Source organism: Oncorhynchus mykiss, chromosome 6, assembly GCF_013265735.2.
Source record: "Oncorhynchus mykiss isolate Arlee chromosome 6, USDA_OmykA_1.1, whole genome shotgun sequence".
NCBI lineage: Eukaryota > Metazoa > Chordata > Actinopteri > Salmoniformes > Salmonidae > Oncorhynchus > Oncorhynchus mykiss.
Genome location: NC_048570.1, coordinates 95,853,654 through 95,868,081, shown reverse-complemented (window position 1 = coordinate 95,868,081; position 14,428 = coordinate 95,853,654). Strand labels below are relative to the sequence as shown.

The window sequence follows — 14,428 nt, the reverse complement described above, 5'->3', positions numbered from 1 at the left end:
AGGTCTGAGGGGTCCCCCCCACAGAAACATATGTGCATAGTGAAGGTTGAAGGGAAAGAGGTTGCAGCCCTGCTTGATTCCGGCAGTATGTCAACCATGGTCGTTGCAAACCTAGTGCCGACTCATAAACTAGATACATGTCAGGATATCCGCCCTACAGCCTTAGTGAGCAGACAAACAGAGGACAAGCTGCTGGATTATGAGATCGGCGTGGTCCAGAAGATGGCGTATGTTGTAATACTGGGTAGATACTTTCCTAGGTTAGGCCAAAAGAATGGCATATTTGAGAAGCCCAACACCCCTGACCAAGCAGGAAGTAGCATGTAGCCCTCAAGCAAAGCCAAGAAAAGAGAAAGTCTCCCAGGGACCAAGCTCACAGGTGCTAGTAGGGGAGGATGAGGAAGAAGGAGCAGACCACGTCAATAAGGGGCAGCCTGGTACTAGTGGGGCTGGGGGTCCATCAAGATCCAGAGGGCGACAATCTAGAACCAACAGACCTGGCAGGGTCCCAGACTAATTTTGGGATGGGCCAGACCCAGGATCCAACCATGCAGCAAGTCGGAGCAGATGTGCAAGTCATAGATGGTACCCCCATAAATGACAGGACAATGCCCAATAGTTTCTCCCACTTCATCATGAGAAAGGGTTTGGGGTACTGAGTCTCAAAAATAAGGGTTGATGTGGTGGAACAGTTGTTGGTCCCCACCCGGTACCGGAGAACAGTACTGGACCTAGCTCATGGGCATTTTCTGGGAGGAGGCACACCTTGGTATTGATAAAACCCGAGACCGGATTGTAAGGAGGTTTTACTGGCCAGGAATTCAGACTGAGGTGGCTCGACATTGTGGAGAGTGCCCTGGGTGCCAGTTAACAGCTCCCCGACCAGCTGTTAGAAGCCTGTTAGTGCCACTCCCCATAATCAAAATGCCATTTGAGAGGATAGCGAAGGATAGTGGGTCCGCCACCCAAATCCGCAAGACGGCACCAATACATTCTGGTCATCCTAAATTATGCCACTCGCTAACAATAAGCCATTCTCCTTCGGACGATGGCTTCCAAAAATATCTGCAAGGAATTAGTGCTCCTGTTCACCAGGGTAGGGATTCCAAAGGAGATCCTTACTGACCAGGGGACCCCCTTTATGTCCAGCTTTATGGCGGACCTTTGTAAGATGTGGCAGGTGAAACAGTTGAGGACATCGGTTTACCATCCACAGACAGACGAGCTGGTTGAGAGATTCAACCGCACCCTGAAGTCAATGCTCAGGAAGGTAATTGATAAGGGTGGGGAAAATCTGGGATTGCTTATCTGATGTTTGCCATGAGAGAGGTTCCCCAAGCCTAGCTGGGGGTTTCACCCTTTGAGCTGGTATATGGGAGGCAACCCTGGGGAATCTTAGAAATCGCCCAAGAAACCTGGGACAGTAAGTCAGATAAAGAGAGACAGATAGTAGGGTGGCATCAGACAGACAGACATACAGACAGATAGTAGGGTGGCATCAGTCAGTCAGGTAGACAGACAGATGGACAGACAGACAGACAGACAGACAGACAGACAGACAGACAGACAGACAGACAGACAGACAGACAGACAGACAGACAGACAGACAGTAGGGTGACATCAGACAGGCAGGTAGAGAGACAGACAGACAGATAGTAGGGTGACATCCTGATCCTCTCAACTAGCTCCATTAGATATTCACCTGGAATGTATTTCAATTAACTGGTTTGTCTTGTTAAAAGTTAATTTTTGGAATTTATTTAATTCTTAATGCATTTGAGCCAATCAGTTGTGACAAGGTAGGGGTGGTATACAGAAGTTAGCCCTATTTGCTAAAAGACCAAGTCCATATTAGGGCAATAACAGCTCAAATAAGCAAAGAGAAACAACAGTCCATCATTACTTTAAGACACGAAGGTCAGTCAATACGGAACATTTCAATAACTTTTTATGTTTCTTCAAGTGCAGTCGCAAAAACCATAAAGCGCGATAATGAAACTGGCTCTCATGAGGACCGCCACAGGAAAGGAAGACCCAGAGTTACCTCTGCTGCAGAGGATAAGTTCATTAGAGTTCGCTGTACCTCAGATTGCAGCCCAAATAAATGCTTCACAGAGTTCAAGTAACAGACACATCTCAACATCAACTGTTCAGAGGAGACTGTGTGAATCAGGACTTCATGGTCGAATTGCTACAAAGAAACCACTACTAAAGGACCCCAACAAGAAAAAGAGACTTGGCCAAGAAACACAAGTAATGGACATTAGACCAGTGAAAATCTGTCCTTTGGTCTGATGAGTCCAAATGTGAGATTTTTAGTTCCAACGACGTGTCTTTGAGAGATGCAGAGTAGGTGAACGGATGATCTCTGCATGTGTGGTTCCCACCGTGAAGCATGGAGGTGGAGGTGTGATGGTGTGGGGGGATTTGCTGGTGACGCTGTCAGTGATTTATTTAGAATTCAAGGCACACTTAACCAGCATGGCCACCACAGCATTCTACAGCGATACACCATCCCATCTGGTTTGCGCTTAGTGGGACTATCATTTGTTGTTCAACAGAACAATGACCCAACACACCTCCAGGCTGTGTAAGGGCTATTTGACCAAGAAGGAGATTGATGGAGTGCTGCATCAGATGACCTGGCCTCCACAATCACCCGACCTCAACCCAATTAAGATTGTTTGGGATGAGTTGAACCGCAGAGTGAAGGAAAAGCAGCCAACAAGTGCTCAGTATGTTGGATCTCCTTCAAGACTGTTGGAAAAACATTCCAGGTGAAGCTGGTTGAGAGAATGCCAAGAGTGTGCAAAGCTGTCATCAAGGCAAAGGGTGGCTATTTGAAGTATCTCACATATAAAATATATTTGATTTGTTTAACACTTTTTTGGTTACTACATACAGTGGGGCAAAAAAATATTTAGTCAGCCACCAATTGTGCAAGTTCTCCCACTTAAAAAGATGAGAGAGACCTGTAATTTTCATCATAGGTACACTTCAACTATGACAGACAAAATTAGAAAAAGAAATCCAGAAAATCACATTGTAGGATGTTTAATGAATTTATTTGCAAATTATGGTGGAAAATAAGAATTTGGTCACCTACAAACAAGCAAGATTTCTGTCTCTCAGAGACCTGTAACTTCTTCTTTAAGAGGCTCAATACTTTTTTCCCCCACTGTAATTCCATATGTGATATTTCAGAGTTTTAATGTCTTCACTATTATTCCACTAAGTAGTAAAAATAAATAAAAACCCTTGAATGAGTTGGTGTGTCCAAACTTTTGACTGGTACTGTACATCCGACAAGAGAGACCTAAGACAACAACATAGTACGGCAGAAACACATGAAAACACAGCATGGTAGCAGCACAAAACATGGTGCCATCGTTATTGGGCACAGACTACAGCACAAAGGGCAAGAAGGTAGAGGCAACAATACATCATGCGAAGCAGCCATTAACTGTCAGTATGTGTCCATGATTGAGTCTTTGAATGAAGAGGAGGTGATGAGAACTGACTTGTCATCTTTACATTGTCCTCTTACGTGTTTGTTTGTGCGTCTTTGTGTGTGAGCAAGGTGACATGGACGAGGGCAGTGTGAGGAAGAGGAAGGACATGTTTAATGGAGGCCCCGCCCCTGTCCCAACCTCCAATATGTCTGCCTCCCACTCCAAGCCTGCTGAGGAAGACGTGAAGGCTACCGTGCTACAGAAGGAGGTGAGGAATGTAGAGGACAGTATGTGTGTTAGTCTGTCTCTCTCTCTCCGTGTGTGTGTGTGTGTGTGAGTAATGCAGAGGACAGTATGTGTGTTAGTCTGTCTCTCTCTCTCTGTGTGTGTGTGTGTGTGTGTGTGTGTGTGTGTGTGTGTGTGTGTGTGTGTGTGTGTGTGTGTGTGTGTGTGTGTGTGTGTGTGTGTGTGTGTGTGTGTGTGTGTGTGTGTGTAGACCTACATTACAACACAACCACTGTATGTTACAATATGAACATCTCCACAGGACCTATCCTCCCTATAGACCTACATTAAAATACAATCAATGTATCTGGGACCTTTACCACATCAGATAATAAACCAGACTAGATCAATCTGGGACCTTTACCACATCAGATAATAAACCAGACTAGATCAATCTGGGACCTTTACCACATCAGATAATAAACCAGACTAGATCAATCAGGGACCTTTACCACATCAGATAATAAACCAGACTAGATCAATCTGGGACCTTTACCACATCAGATAATAATAAACCAGACTAGATCAATCTGGGACCTTTACCACATCAGATAATAATAAACCAGACTAGATCAATCAGGGACCTTTACCACATCAGATAATAAACCAGACTAGATCAATCTGGGACCTTTACCACATCAGATAATAATAAACCAGACTAGATCAATCTGGGACCTTTACCACATCAGATAATAAACCAGACTAGATCAATCTGGGACCTTTACCACATCAGATAATAAACCAGACTAGATCAATCTGGGACCTTTACCACATCAGATAATAATAAACCAGACTAGATCAATCTGGGACCTTTACCACATCAGATAATAAACCAGACTAGATCAATCTGGGACCTTTACCACATCAGATAATAAACCAGACTAGATCAATCTGGGACCTTTACCAAAAACATGTATCCAAATCGTCTGTTTGATCTTTGGACGTGAAGGAGAACCATTGTGTTGCTCTTCAAATATAAAAATACTACAAATGATGTTTCAAACAGACAAGTGTGATGTAGCTTGTAGCATTATTCATGTAATTACTGACCAAGTATGACATTGCATTCTGGTTCCATTTGTGTTCTCGCTTGCTACAAGTACATAAGCTACTTGAGTGACCGACATCAATCCTCCTAGCTTGTGTACAAGGCCTTTGTATGGTAGCTGTAAATGTATAGTCTTGTTACAGTGTACAGGGTTACTGAGTGACTCTGACAACAGTATCTGACTGACTGAGGAATGTTAGGAAGCTGTTTACGGGTCAGTACCTCTCAATAGAACTACTGCTTCATTCTGTAGTTTACACCGTGAGGCTCTCAGGAACCCAGGGTCATTACCTCTCAGTAGAACTACTGCATCATTCTGTAGTTTACACCGTGAGGCTCTCAGGAACCCAGGGTCAGTACCTTTCAATAGAACTACTGCTTCATTCTGTAGTTTACACCGGGAGGCTCTCAGGAACCCAGGGTCAGTACCTCTCAATACAACTACTGCTTCATTCTGTAGTTTACACCGTTAGGCTCTCAGGAACCCAGGGTCAGTACCTCTCAATAGAACTACTGCTTCATTCTGTAGTTTACACCGTTAGGCTCTCAGGAACCCAGGGTCAGTACCTCTCAATAGAACTACTGCTTCATTCTGTAGTTTACACCGTTAGGCTCTCAGGAACCCAGGGTCAGTACCTCTCAATACAACTACTGCTTCATTCTGTAGTTTACACCGTTAGGCTCTCAGGAACCCAGGGTCAGTACCTCTCAATAGAACTACTGCTTCATTCTGTAGTTTACACCGTTAGGCTCTCAGGAACCCAGGGTCAGTACCTCTCAGTAGAACTACTGCTTCATTCTGTAGTTTACACCGTTAGGCTCTCAGGAACCCAGGGTCAGTACCTCTCAATACAACTACTGCTTCATTCTGTAGTTTACACCGGGAGGCTCTCAGGAACCCAGGGTCAGTACCTCTCAATACAACTACTGCTTCATTCTGTAGTTTACACCGGGAGGCTCTCAGGAACCCAGGGTCAGTACCTCTCAATACAACTACTGCTTCATTCTGTAGTTTACACCGTGAGGCTCTCAGGAACCCAGGGTCGGTACCTCTCAATAGAACTACTGCTTCATTCTGTAGTTTACACCGTTAGGCTCTCAGGAACCCAGGGTCAGTACCTCTTAATAGAACTAGTGCTTCATTCTGTAGTTTACACCGTTAGGCTCTCAGGAACCCAGGGTCAGTACCTCTTAATAGAACTACTGCTTCATTCTGTAGTTTACACCGTTAGGCTCTCAGGAACCCAGGGTCAGTACCTCTCAATACAACTACTGCTTCATTCTGTAGTTTACACCGGGAGGCTCTCAGGAACCCAGGGTCAGTACCTCTCAATACAACTACTGCTTCATTCTGTAGTTTATAGAGGAATGTTGCAGTGATATGTAGATTAATTGTCACATTTTCCACTCTTCTTCTTTTTTTTTTTACAGAAATTAGACATTTAACCCTGAATTAACCCTGTCAGTCCTGAGACCCCAGCAAAATTCATTTATCTGACTTTCATTTATCTACATGTTCAGCCCTGATATTTAGCCTCACAATGAAGTGTTCTACCATTTTCTGTTTTTATTCCATAAAAATAATATATATTGTGAAACTCCTTACCTATTCACGAACAAGATCCTAAGCGGGACAGCACAAAATGAGACTCAGAGATGTGACTTCATCAATGAAACTGTAATGGGTGTTTTTCTTTCAACTCTCCCCGGGGCAGTACAAACAAAGGCCATGGTAATGACTATCCAAACAAACTAGCAGTTAGTACTAAACACAAAATCAACAACTTGAGCCGAATGTTTAACAGGGAATCATGGTGCTGTGGAATTTGCCTCATGCTTGTAATCACTCTGCCCCCCTCTGCCCCTTCAGTCTGGTCATTAACTTCCTGAGGGCCGGGGGCAGTATTCGAAAATTCGGATGACTGACGTGCCCAAAGTAAACTGCCTGTTACTCAGGCCCAGAAGCTAGGATATGCATATAATTGGTAGTATTTGGATAGAAAACACTCTGAAGTTTCTTAAACTGTTAAAGTAATGTCTGTGAGTATGACAGAACTGATATGGCAGGCGAAAACCGAGAATCCAGAATCCATCTGGAGTTTTTTTTTTTTAGGTGTCTGCCCATTCTAATCCTTGTTAATGGGAAAATCAAAGGAATACATCACAGATTGCAGTTCGTAGGGCTTCCAGTAGATGTCAACAGTCTTTGGAAAGAGGTTCAAGCTTGTTTCAGGCTTGTTTTTGGAAAAATGAGCTAGAATTTGTTATTTTTCTAGGTGGCTCCCATTTTGACTAGTAATGAACATACATCCCCCCAAACCAGTAACCACTATTAAATTTGATAATTTATTTACATATTAGGGTACCTGAGGATTGATTAGAAACGCTGTTTGACTTGTTTGGACAAAGTTTACAACTTTTGGGATTACTTTGTCTGCATTTTGAACGCGGGAAACAGGTGGATTACTGATTGAAGCGCGCCAACTAAACTGACTTTTTTGGGATATAAAGAAGGACTTTATCGAACAAAACAACCATTTGATGTGTAACTGGGACCCTTGGGATTGCAACCAGAGGAAGATCTTCAAAGGTAAATTATTTATGTTATCGCTTGTTTGGAAAATGTTTGTAATGCTTTTGTAGCGCTGTCCTCAGATAACCGCATGGTATGCATTTACCGTAAAGCCTTTTTGTAATCTGACAAAGCAGCTGATCAACAAGAAGTTAAGATTTTAAATTATGTAGGATACTTGTATCGTCATGAATGTTTAATACTACGATTTTGTATTTTGAATTTGGCGCGCTCCGATTTCACCGGATGTTGTCGAATTTGATGCTGATAACGGGATTTCTGCACTAAGAGGTTTTAAGAGAGGACCAGCAACAATTAGGCAATTGACCTCAGGTGAGCTCATCAGTAGTGGCTGTACTGGGGCCCACCTCAAGGAGAGTTGATCACTTGATCCAGCTGATCCCTCACAATATATTGAACAATAACACGAAATACAATAATGGAAATAAACAGACAAGCGTACATAAACTTAACGTAGACAGGGATATTAAAATGAAAGGTTGCTGGATCAAATCCCCGAGCTGACAAGGTCAAAATCTGATGTTCTGCCCCCTGAGGTTGGGTTGAATGTGGAAGACACATTTCAGTTGAAGGCATTCAGTTGTACAACTGAGTAGGTATCCCCCTTTCCTCAACTGACTAGGTATAACCCTTTCCCCAACTGAGTAGGTATCCCCCTTTCCCCAACTGAGTAGGTATCCCCCTTTCCCCAACTGACTAGGTATCCCCCTTTCCCCAACTGACTAGGTATCCCCCTTTCCCCAACTGACTAGGTATCCCCCTTTCCCCAACTGACTAGGTATCCCCCTTTCCCCAACTTACTAGGTATCCCCCTTTCCCCAACTGACTAGGTATCCCCCTTTCCCCAACTTACTAGGTATCCCCCTTTCCCCAACTGACTAGGTATCCCCCTTTCCCCAACTTACTAGGTATCCCCCTTTCCCCAACTGACTAGGTATCCCCCTTTCCCCAACTTACTAGGTATCCCCCTTTCCCCAACTGACTAGGTATCCCCCTTTCCCCAACTGACTAGGTATCCCCCTTTCCCTTTCCCCAACTGAGTAGGTATCCCCCATTCCCCAACTGAGTAGGTATCCCCCTTTCCCCAACTGAGTAGGTATCCCCTTTCCCCAACTGACTAGGTATCCCCTTTCCCCAACTGACTAGGTATCCCCTTTCCCTTTCCCCAACTGAGTAGGTATCCCCCTTTCCCCAACTGAGTAGGTATCCCCTTTCCCTTTCCCCAACTGACTAGGTATCCCCCTTTCCCCAACTGACTAGGTATCCCCTTTCCCCAACTAACTAGGTATCCCCTTTCCCTTTCCCCAACTGACTAGGTATCCCCCTTTCCCCAACTGACTAGGTATCCCCCTTTCCCCAACTGACTAGGTATCCCCCTTTCCCCAACTGACTAGGTATCCCCCTTTCCCCAACTGACTAGGTATCCCCCTTCCCTTTCCCCAACTGACTAGGTATCCCCCTTCCCTTTCCCCAACTGACTAGGTATCCCCCTTCCCTTTCTCCAACTGACTAGGTATCCCCCTTTCCCCAACTGACTAGGTATCCCCTTTCCCTTTCCCCAACTGACTAGGTATCCCCCTTTCCCCAACTGACTAGGTATCCCCCTTTCCCCAACTGAGTAGGTATCCCCCTTTCCCCAACTGACTAGGTATCCCCTTTCCCAAACTGAGTAGGTATCCCCTTTCCCCAACTGAGTAGGTATCTCCTTTCCCCAACTGACTAGGTATCCCCCTTTCCCCAACTGACTAGGTATGCCCTTTCCCCAACTGACTAGGTATCCCCTTTCCCCAACTGACTAGGTATCCCCTTTCCCCAACTGACTAGGTATCCCCTTTCCCCAACTGACTAGGTATCCGCCTTTCCCCAACTGACTAGGTATCCCCTTTCCCCAACTGACTAGGTATCCCCTTTCCCCAACTGACTAGGTATCCCCTTTCCCCAACTGAGTAGGTATCCCCTTTCCCCAACTGAGTAGGTATCTCCTTTCCCCAACTGTCTAGGTATCCCCCTTTCCCCAACTGACTAGGTATCCCCTTTCCCCAACTGAGTAGGTATCCCCTTTCCCCAACTGAGTAGGTATCTCCTTTCCCCAACTGACTAGGTATCCCCCTTTCCCCAACTGACTAGGTATGCCCTTTCCCCAACTGACTAGGTATCCCCTTTCCCCAACTGACTAGGTATCCCCTTTCCCCAACTGACTAGGTATCCCCTTTCCCCAACTGACTAGGTATCCGCCTTTCCCCAACTGACTAGGTATCCCCTTTCCCCAACTGACTAGGTATCCCCTTTCCCCAACTGACTAGGTATCCCCTTTCCCCAACTGACTAGGTATCCCCTTTCCCCAACTGACTAGGTATCCCCTTTCCCCAACTGACTAGGTATCCCCCTTTCCCCAACTGACTAGGTATCCCCTTTCCCCAAATGACTAGGTATCCCCTTTCCCCAACTGAGTAGGTATCCCCTTTCCCCAACTGACTAGGTATCCCCTTTCCCTTTCCCCAACTGACTAGGTATCCCCTTTCCCCAACTGACTAGGTATCCCCTTTCCCCAACTGAGTAGGTATCCCCTTTCCCCAACTTACTAGGTATCCCCCTTTCCCCAACTGACTAGGTATCCCCTTTCCCCAACTGAGTAGGTATCCCCCTTTCCCCAACTGACTAGGTATCCCCTTTCCCCAACTGACTAGGTATTCCCCTTTCCCCAACTGAGTAGGTATCCCCCTTTCCCTTTCCCCAACTGACTAGGTATCCCCTTTCCCTTTCCCCAACTGACTAGGTATCCCCCTTTCCCCAACTGACTAGGTATCCCCCTTTCCCCAACTGACTAGGTATCCCCCTTTCCCCAACTGACTAGGTATCCCCCTTTCCCCAACTGACTAGGTATCCCCCTTTCCCCAACTGACTAGGTATCCCCTTTCCCTTTCCCCAACTGACTAGGTATCCCCTTTCCCTTTCCCCAACTGACTAGGTATCCCCCTTTCCCCAACTGACTAGGTATCCCCTTTCCCTTTCCCCAACTGACTAGGTATCCCCCTTTCCCTTTCCCCAACTGACTAGGTATCCCCTGACTAGGTATCCCCTGACTAGGTATCCCCCTTTCCCTTTCCTTACATATAAAATAATGTTCACATTAAGACACATGGTTGAGTGTTAAAACATTCACATACACAAAGCTTCCCAACAGGAGACGGGGGTTTAATCGCTGGTTCTACCGCCTGTATCACCCTCACAGGAAGTTGTCATAACCACTTCCTGTCTCTCTCTGCAGGTGGGCCTTTTGAGTGGGATCTGTCTGATCGTAGGAACCATGATCGGCTCCGGTATCTTCGTCTCCCCTAAGGCAGTGCTGCTGGAAACGGGAGCCGTAGGACCTTGTCTGTGTGTCTGGGCCGCCTGCGGGGTGCTAGCTACACTGGGTGAGGATACACACACACACACACACACACACAGGCTACACTGGGTGAGGAGACAGACACACACAGGCTACACTGGGTGAGGACACACACACACACAGGCTACATTGGGTGAGGAGAAAGAAAGAAAGAAAGAAAGAAAGAAAGAAAGAAAGAAAGAAAGAAAGAAAGAAAGAAAGAAAGAAAGAAAGAAAGACATACAGACAGACAGACAGACAGACAGACAGACAGACAGACAGACAGACCATAAACTGAGATAGATTACCTGACTAACCCTGTCCTAGGTAATATCTAACCAGTCACTAGTGGTCGGAAAGAATGATAGGAAACTCCTAAATCAGGAATGACCAAGTGAGAAGGGCTCCGTGTGAGAAGGGCTCCGTGTGAGAAGGGCTCCGTGTGAGAAGGGCCCCGTGTGAGTAGGGCCCCGTGTGAGAAGGGCTCCGTGTGAGAAGGGCTCTGTGGGTGAAGGAGTCTATGTGAGAAGGGCTCCGTGTGAGAAGGGCCCCGTGTGAGAAGGCTCCGTGTGAGAAGGGCCCCGTGTGAGAAGGGCTCCGTGTGAGAAGAGCTCTTTGTCAGAAGGCCCCGTGTGAGAAGGGCCCCATGTGAGAAGGGCTGGAGCTGCATCCCAGATGGCACCCTAACCCTATGGGTCGTGGTCCTACTACCCCATAGGGCCCTGGTCTAAAGTAGTGCACTATATAGGGAATAGGGTGCCATAGGGCCCTGGTCTAAAGTAGTGCACTATAAAGGCAATGGGGTGCCATAGGGCTCTGGTCTAAAGTAGTGCACTATATAATAGGGAATAGGGTGCCATTTGGGAGGCAACCTGACTGTGAGAAGGATTGTGTCAGTGTGTTCAATCCCCTCAAACCAGTAAACAGAAACATGGACATAGTGCAACCAACATGAACCCTGCTGAGTTATAAGAGGCTAGGAGGGAATTCCTCTCACAACATGAACCCTGATGACTTATGATGAGTCTAGGATAGAATTCATCTCCTGATTGATTAGTTACTAACTCTTATTTGACTAGTTAAGACCTCCCCAGGTTGTCAAAGTCTTATTTGATTAGTTACTAACTCCCCTGGTTGTCTAGGTCTTAATAGATTAGTGAAGAACTCACCTGGTTGCCTATGTCTTAATTGATTAGTTACAAATGCACCTGGTTGTCTTAATTGATTAGTGACGACTCACCTGGTTGTCTAGGTCTTAATAGATTAGTTAGGAATTCACCTGGTTTTCTAGGTCTTAATTGATTAGTGAAGAACTCACCTGGTTGCCTATGTCTTAATTGATTAGTTACAAATGCACCTGGTTGTCTTAATTGATTAGTGACGACTCACCTGGTTGTCTAGGTCTTAATAGATTAGTTAGGAATTCACCTGGTTTTCTAGGTCTTAATTGATTAGTGAAGAACTCACCTGGTTGCCTATGTCTTAATTGATTAGTTACAAATTCACCTGGTTTTCTAGGTCTTAATTGATTAGTGAAGAACTAACCTGGTTGCCTATTTCTTGATTGATTAGTTACAAATTCACTTGGTTGTCTAGGTCTTAATTGATTAGTGATGAACTCACCTGGTTGTCTAGGTCTTAATTGATTAGGGAAGAACTCCCCTGGTTGCCTATGTCTTAATTGATTAGTTACAAATTCACCTGGTTGTCTAGGTCTTAATTGATTAGTGACGACTCACCTGGTTGTCTAGGTCTTAATAGATTAGTTAGGATTTCACCTGGTTTTCTAGGTCTTAATTGATTAGTGAAGAACTCACCTGCTTGCCTATGTCTTAATTGATTAGTGAATAACGCACCTGGTTGTCTAGGTCTTAATTGATTAGTGAATAACTTACCTGGTTTTCTAGGTCTTAACTGATTAGTGAAGATCTCACCTGGTTGTCTAGGTCTTAATTGATTAGTGAAGAACTCACCTGGTTGTCTAGGTCTTAATTGATTAGTTAAGACTCACCTGGTTGTCTAGGTCTTATTTGATTAGTTAAGACTCAACTGGTTGTCTAGGTCTTAATAGATTAGTTAGGAATTCACCTGGTTTTCTAGGTCTTAATTTATTAGTGAAGAACTCACCTGGTTGCCTATGTCTTAATTGATTAGTTACAAATTATCCTGGTTTTCTAGACCTTAATTGATTCGTGAAGAACTCACCTGGTTGCCTATGTCTTAATTGATTAGTTACAAATTCACCTGGTTTTCTAGGTCTTAATTGATTATTGAAGACTCACCTGGTTGTCTAGGTCTTAATAGATTAGTTAGGAATTCACCTGGTTTTCTAGGTCTTAATTGATTAGTGAAGAACTCACCTGATTGCCTATGTCTTAATTGATTAGTTACAAATTCACCTGGTTTTCTAGGTCTTAATTGATTCGTGAAGAACTCACCTGGTTGTATAGGTCTTAATTGATTAGTTAGGAACTCACCTGTTTTTTTAGGTCTTATTTGATTAGTTACTAACTCCCCTGGTTGTCTAGGTCTTAATAGATTAGTTAGGAACTCACCTGGTTGTCTAGGTCTTAATTGATTAGTGAAGATCTCACCTGGTTGTCTAGGTCTTAATTGATTAGTGAAGAACTCACCTGGTTGTCTAGGTCTTAATTGATTAGTTAAGACTCACCTGGTTGTCTAGGTCTTAATAGATTAGTTAGGAATTCACCTGGTTTTCTAGGTCTTAATTTATTAGTGAAGAACTCACCTGGTTGCCTATGTCTTAATTGATTAGTTACAAATTCACCTGGTTTTCTAGATCTTAATTGATTTGTGAAGAACTCACCTGGTTGCCTATTTCTTAATTGATTAGTTACAAATTCACCTGGTTTTCTAGGTCTTAATTGATTATTGAAGACTAACCTGGTTGTCTAGGTCTTAATTGATTAGTTAGGAACTCACCTGTTTTTTTAGGTCTTAATTGATTAGTTAGGAACTCACCTGGTTTTCTAGGTCTTAATTGATTAGTGAAGAACTCACCTGGTTGTATAGGTCTTAATTGATTAGTTAGGAATTCACCTGGTTTTCTAGGTCTTAATTTATTAGTGAAGAACTCACCTGGTTGCCTATGTCTTAATTGATTAGTTACAAATTCACCTGGTTTTCTAGATCTTAATTGATTTGTGAAGAACTCACCTGGTTGCCTATGTCTTAATTGATTAGTTACAAATTCACCTGGTTTTCTAGGTCTTAATTGATTATTGAAGACTAACCTGGTTGTCTAGGTCTTAATTGATTAGTTAGGAACTCACCTGTTTTTTTAGGTCTTAATTGATTAGTTAGGAACTCACCTGGTTTTCTAGGTCTTAATTGATTAGTGAAGAACTCGCCTGGTTTTCAAGGTCTTAATTGATTATTGAAGAACTCACCTGGTTGGCTAGGTCTTAATTGATTAGTTAGGAATTCACCTGGTTTTCTAGGTCTTAATTGATCAAATCAAATCAAATCAAATTTATTTTATATAGCCCTTCGTACATCAGCTGATATCTCAAAGTGCTGTACAGAAACCCAGCCTAAAACCCCAAACAGCAAGCAATGCAGGTGAAGAAGCACGGTGGCTAGGAAAAACTCCCTAGAAAGGCCAAAACCTAGGAAGAAACCTAGAGAGGAACCAGGCTATGTGGGGTGGCCAGTCCTCT

The 14,428-nt window shown here is 44.2% G+C and overlaps 1 protein-coding gene across 3 annotated transcripts in view; it reads left to right on the top strand.

Annotated features, from left to right (window-relative positions):
• LOC110513793 (b(0,+)-type amino acid transporter 1-like) overlaps positions 1-14,428 on the top strand; it is a 33,205-nt gene that overhangs the window by 3,959 nt on the left and 14,818 nt on the right. For 2 of the 3 annotated variants that reach the window (XM_036981665.1, XM_036981663.1), the window contains 2 exons: positions 3,577-3,720; positions 10,647-10,794. In XM_036981665.1, the coding sequence (XP_036837560.1) occupies positions 3,586-3,720; positions 10,647-10,794 (283 nt within the window). In that variant the 5' untranslated portion in view covers positions 3,577-3,585. The remainder of the gene's footprint in view (positions 1-3,576; positions 3,721-10,646; positions 10,795-14,428) is intronic. The other variant, XM_036981664.1, reaches the window with a different exon arrangement.